General features: G+C 40.8%; 1 protein-coding gene across 1 annotated transcript; it reads left to right on the top strand.

Moving 5' to 3' along the window:
- The first annotated feature begins 555 nt into the window (after positions 1-555).
- Positions 556-1,242, top strand: LOC123774262 (uncharacterized abhydrolase domain-containing protein DDB_G0269086-like). Its single transcript, XM_045768412.2, has one exon. The coding sequence runs from the start codon at positions 556-558 to the stop codon at positions 1,240-1,242; it is 687 nt and encodes a 228-aa protein (XP_045624368.2).
- Positions 1,243-6,510: the final 5,268 nt, after the last annotated feature.

Raw genomic sequence — 6,510 nt, 5'->3', positions numbered from 1 at the left:
TCTCTCTCTCTCTCTCTCTCTCTCTCTCTCTCTCTCTCTCTCTCTCTCTCTCTCTCTCTCTCTCTCTCTCTCTCTCTCTCTCTCTCTCTCTCTCTCTCTCTCTCTCTCTCTCTCTCTCTCTCTCTCTCTCTCTCTCTCTCTCTCTCTCTCTCTCTCTCTCTCTCTCTCTCTCTCTCTCTATCTCTCTTTCTCTCTCTCTTTTACATACAATATTCATACACATTCTGAAATTTATCTCCCTCTTTCGATGCGTCATTTTTTATACAAGAATACACCTACCAGTATACGATCACGCCCTCCATTGTATTTAAATGGACAAATTTGCACAAAGATCTCGAACATCAACTACGATGAAACATGTATGTAGTGTAAGCAGCCAAGGCGGTTTTTCAAGGAACAATGATAACAGAACATAATGTATGAAAGGAGTGTTAGGTATGGGTGTTTATCGCGGTGTTATAATATAGAGAGGAAATGTATTCCGAGGACTAAACCAGATATTTACACTCAGTGTAGCGAATCCTGATAATGGAATATTGACCGTTATGTTGGGATATGACTGATTACGGACTCAACGACAATGAGAACAAGGATGGCTACTTAGATAATGAGAACGATAAAGCGAAGGAGAAAGCGGATCCTCAAGAAGCAGCAACGGCTTCAGATGAAGGAACAGGAGTCTGTGAAGGAGCAGCAGCAGCAGCAACAGCAACACCAACAGCAAGGGAACAAGCACAAGGAGGCCGTCTAGAAAAAGCAACAGCAAGGGAACAAGCAGGAGGAGGCTTTCTAGAAGAAACAACAGCAAGGGAACAAGCAGGAGGAGGCTTTCTAGAAGAAGCAACAGCATGGGAACAAGCAGAAGGAGGTCGTCTAGAAGAAGCAACAGCAAGGGGACAAGCAGGAGGAGGCTTTCTAGAAGAAGCAACAGCATGGGAGCAAGCAGAAAAAGGCCGTCTAGAAGAAGCAACAGCAAGGGAACAAGCAGAAGGAGGCCGTCTAGAAGAAGCAACAGCATGGGAACAAGCAGAAGGAGGCCGTCTAGAAGAAGCAACAGCAAGGGAACAAGCAGAAGGAGGCGGTCTAGAAGAAGCAACAGCAAGGGAACAAGCAGAAGGAGGCCGTCTAGAAGAAGCAACAGCATGGGAACAAGCAGAAAGAGGCCGTCTAGAAGAAGCAACAGCAGCACGTAAACGAGCAAGAAGAGGCCTTCAAGCAGAATCTACAGCAACTGATGAATGAGAAGGAGAACGCCGTAGAGGGGCACCAGCTGGCCAAGGAACGAGAACAGGTGATGAACGCTACCAACCTGAACGTCAAGAATGAGTACACACGCGTGTGTGCGAACTCGTTATTGACGTTCAGGCACAAAGAAACACAAGGCTCTATGGAGACCCAACACGTGTCTCAAACCGTGTAACGCAGGGAACACATTGAAGCATGAAACACCGTTTCTACGAATTTTAACAAATTGAATACAATTTCATATAATGCGCAAAAATGTTTCTCCAAAAATAAACTCTGATATCCTGCTAATGGAATTAGTTGAACTAATAATCAATTCAAATCCCCCCAGGAACGTCTACGTTTGCTTGGTTAATATGATCTATAAATTTCATATGAACATTAACTATTTTTTTTTTTGCTGAATCGCAACACGATTTTCAATTTAATATACCATAAATTATTCCGTTTGGTTTTCTCCATAAAAATATTTTTTTTAAATGAAAAAATGTTGGCATATTAACTTCAGCATGAACCAGTTGGACTAAAGAAAAACATATATAATTATAGCTGCAGGCAGGATTTTGTATGTTCTTTCATAGATCGAAAATAAAACAGAAATCTTTTTATTAGCATAAACAAGTTAACCCATAAGACATTTTTGTTCACATTAGCTTATCAGAATGGTAATAAATTTTACGGAGATGATTCTTAGAGCGTCTAGACCTTGGTTGCTCTGCCATGGAGTAAGGTAGGAACAGTCTGTAGAGGGTTAGCTTTCAACGTGATGATAATGACGGCTCGTAACATGTTTACATTGGCGGCGAGTAGAAAGGTCAGCGGTCGACTGCATCGCTGCATGTACAAGGGCACGCCAGCAAGACCGCCAGCATAGGTTGTACCCTATATATCACAGATGGTAAGGTGTCACCAACTTCCCAGTTTCACCAAACTGGGGGATTGGTGAACCCAGAAAAGGGGAATGCATCTTCAGTCAAACAATCACAGAAAAGCACATACTTCACTATCTCCAGGAATGTAAAGCAGCCAACGACCTTAGAAGAGCATTAAGAGTTCCTGAATCTTGTAGTAGCCACTCTGAAGCCATCAATACTGCCAATCAACTGGTCGAAAAAGGTGTCCAGCAGCAGGACACCCTCATAAATACTGTCAAGCAGTATCCTTCCCCGCGATAGCGACTTCAACACACAGCTCAGTATACATTTACTAAACAAAAAATCTACCACTTACGAGCTATTCATGCCTGTACCACCTCTTGGGTGGCTTAATCTTCATCAATATGTAGGCATGGCCCAGTATGTCATCGAGAAGCCTGCAAAGTATGGCAAGGTTTCATCACACACCGAAGATTCAGGTGAACAAAGATTCACAATTATTTCCGATTATCTCAGAAAATTTTTAAAAACAATTATTAAAGTTGTCAGGAGGGTTTCCTATGACGAAAGTGTGAGTTTGTTGGATTGTCGATTTTCGAAATGTATGAAGTACTTGTCCTCTGCCAGACTTCCTTCGATGCTCGAGACGAGCGAATAGAGAGAGAGAGAGAGAGAGAGAGAGAGAGAGAGAGAGAGAGAGAGAGAGAGAGAGAGAGAGAGAGAGAGAGAGAGAGAGAGAGAGAGAGAGAGAGAGAGAGAGAGAGAGAGAGAGAGAGAGAGAGAGAGAGAGAGAGCCAGATTGTTGTGAGTGAGTGTCCAGAGTAGAGTTGATGAAGGTTGATGGGAATATTGGAAGACCTCTGCGAGGTTTACATGCTTGGATTATTGATGGGGACAGTGGGAGGTTTATGGGTTGAAGGAAATATCAGTAAGGAAGAAGGAGAGGATTGTTTTTTCTATATATCAAAATTGCAACTATTCAGAAATACTTTTGTATTAAATTTATTTAAAAAATTGTTTCATTCATAAAATTTTGTGTTATTTGGTTGGAATTTGTTATGAAGCAGAGTTTTAGGTTCATCTGCTAGTGACATCCACGTGTTGCAGGTGGACACGGAGCTTTCGGAACCTAATCCAGGTGAATAAGTTGTGGTTGAAGATATGATCGAAAACGTATATATTTGTCCTTATTCCTTCTTCAGTGGCGTTAAGCCAAATCTCCAATACATAAGAATAGCCTTGTCGAAGTTCTATACTCCTGCTTAATGGTAGCAGTATTGAATTCAGCTATACATTCTACATATTATTTTTCACATACTTTTTTTCAGTAAATTGATGTCATGAACTTATTACTGATGGATGTCTTAGTTCTCTTTCGCAAGTTATGATCGATAAACGTATACCGTGCACCAATGGCTCATAAGAACATATATTAAGTATATAATATAGTCGTGATTTAATAACTAGATATTTAGCGTTAAGGACTTACATTTTTGCACTGAGAAGCTCACAATCGCATGTTGAGTGAGGACGATTGTTAAATATGCACGAAGACTGTCTCCCTATTAAAATTGAATACTGTAGCAAACGTTAAAAATCTCTGAAATTGTTTAGAAATACGTTTATCTGACTCTTGTTTGATGTTGGTCTGTAAGTTTTTGTCGGTTCTTGCAATAAATATTTTGTTAGCAAATGACGTTTATTTTGCAAGCGATGAGTCACAATAACGTGGCTGAAGAATGTAGACCAGACCACACACTAGAAGGTGAAGGGATGACGACGTTTCGGTCCGTCCTGGACCATTCTCAAGTCGATTGTCTTCACTTGATAATGGTCCAGGACGGACCAAAACGTCGTCGTCCCTTCACCTTCTATTGTGTGGTCTGGTCGACGTTTAATTTATTTTTGTGTGCTCTTAACAAATTTAATTCTTGTGCAGGTAATGTCACAATAAAGTGCCTGAAACGTGTAACCCAAACAGCACATGTCAAATGAATATGTCAATGTTTCGGTCGTGGATCCTTATCAACTCCTGCTGTGTCACTTCTTGATAAGGTTTCATAATCAGACTGAAACGACGTCACATAAGGGACCATATCAGACCGAAACGTCGTTACGTAAGGAACCATAACGGGCCGAAACGTCGTCACATAAGGGACCATAACGGACAGAAACGTCGTCACATAAGGAACCATAACGGACTGAAACTCCGTCATATAAGAGACCATAACGGACCGAAGCGTCGTCACATAAGGGACCATAACGGACAGAAACGTCGTCACATAAGGGACCATAACGGACAGAAACGTCGTCACATAAGGAATCATAACGGACCAAAACGTCGTCACATAAGGAAACATAACGGACCGAAACGTCGTCACATAAGGAAACATAACGGAACGAAACGTCGTCACATAAGGAAACATAACGGACCGAAACGTCGTCACATAAGGGAACATAACGGACAGAAACGTCGTCACATAAGGAACTATAACGGACCGAAACGTCGTCACATAATGGACCATAACGGACAGAAACGTCGTCACATCGAGGCCCATAATGGACCGAAACATAATTGATTTCAATTCATATATGTAATTCTGGTTATAAATGTAATTCTTGCAAATTATTACAGATGGAAGGCCTCGCCTTGCGCTCTAATATGTTTCATTTCTTGCCTTGTGTCTACCGTAGCCCGTCCTCATAGACAAAGGTCAAACACTCGTTAATCCAGCCACCAAACTCCTTGTTAATGAATAAAAATGCTTTTCGAACAAATCCGTCCTCAGACCAGGATCGTTAATGCCACGTCAGTCTCCCAAGACACGTCCATCAATTGTAACGTACTCTTTATTAATAATGGGTTTCTTCTCATATTTAAATTAATGTTGTAATTCATCAAAGTTTTATGCATAGTTAGGCGTAGGTTAGGTTAGGTTAAGTATTTAGGTTCCATGGGCGATTACAGCCCGTCCTCCAAACAAAGACCCAAAAGTGATTCCATGCACCCGCCAAACCCCCTGTTTATGAATGAAAAGCGGTTTACACACGACTCACAACTGCTGACGTTCGAACATATCCGGAACAAGTGTTTCACTAACGAATTTTGTTCGAATCACTTCGCTATAAATGCTTCACCCACGTACTACAAATACAAATAATCGCCAACAGAACCTAAACACCTAACCTAACCTAACCTAACCTATGCCTATATATGCACAATATGCTAATATATTATAATATTAATTTATACTTGAGAAAATTCCCGTTTTGAATGAACAGCATATTAAAATTTATGAATGCGTCTGTGGGGTCGACCGCTGGATGTAATGGACTTGAGTCGAGGATTGGTTGAAACAGCCCGTCCTCCAAACAAAGACTCAAAAGTGATTCCATGCACCCGCCAAACCCCTTGTTTATGAATGAAAAACGGTTTACACACGACTCACAACTGACACTACGCTGGAAATGCTTCACCCACGTACTACAAACACAAATAATCACCAACAGAACCTAAACATCGAACCTAACCTATGCCTATGTCTATATCTTAAGATACTAATATATTATAATATTAATTTATATATAAGAAAGTTCCCATGTTGAATGAACAGCATGTAAAAATTTATGAATGCGTCTGTGAGGTCGACCGCTTGATGTAATGGACTTGAGTCGAGGACGGGTTGAGTAAGGAAGGTATCAACCAACCGTAGACAATAGAGATCTATTTTATTCGACGTTTTGACAGCAGTGTGATATCTTCAGAAATGTACGCCAGGTACTCATCCATATTTGCTCACCAATTATTCTCTGTTGAATGGCAAATTATGGCATTTGAGTATTAAGAAGAGTGAAGTGTACCTCCTTACGAACGAACAGACTTACAGTGCAACATCAAAAATTTATTTTATTGTTAAAAGAACTTGTGGTATCTCATTCAAGATGGTTTAAGCTATTCTCATTCCATTTTCATATTTAGGTAAGTTGATTGGGCGTGAATAAGTGGTAGATTTTTTTTTTTTTTGGGGGGGGGGGGAAGGTTAATGTATACTGTGCTGAGGTCGCATTTAAATCGACAGCCTGCTATCGCGGGGAAGGATATTGCTTGACAGTATTTATGAGGGCTGCTGGACACCTTTTGTGACCAAAAGAGTGGCAGTGTTGAATAGGTGAGTGGTTGCTTGCTATATCTAATACATTTAATGATAAGTGACATGACATGGACCGAGTTCTGCCAAGTTCTCCAGATATTTTAACAGCATTAAGCCACCCAAGAGGTGGTACGGGCGTGAATAAGTTGTAGATTTTTAGTGCAGTTTTAGTTTTTTTAGAGCATAGTGCGTGTAATGTGCGGGACGACTCGAGGGAGGAATTTGCACATTATTTCTCT

The sequence above is a fragment of the Procambarus clarkii genome, chromosome 61, assembly GCF_040958095.1.
Source record: "Procambarus clarkii isolate CNS0578487 chromosome 61, FALCON_Pclarkii_2.0, whole genome shotgun sequence".
NCBI lineage: Eukaryota > Metazoa > Arthropoda > Malacostraca > Decapoda > Cambaridae > Procambarus > Procambarus clarkii.
This window is presented reverse-complemented; position numbering and strand designations above follow the sequence as displayed.

Excerpts from the sequence above, each read along its gene's own strand:
- LOC123774262 (XM_045768412.2), top strand. The coding sequence starts at position 556 with ATGACTGATTACGGACTCAACGACAATGAGAACAAGGATGGCTACTTA.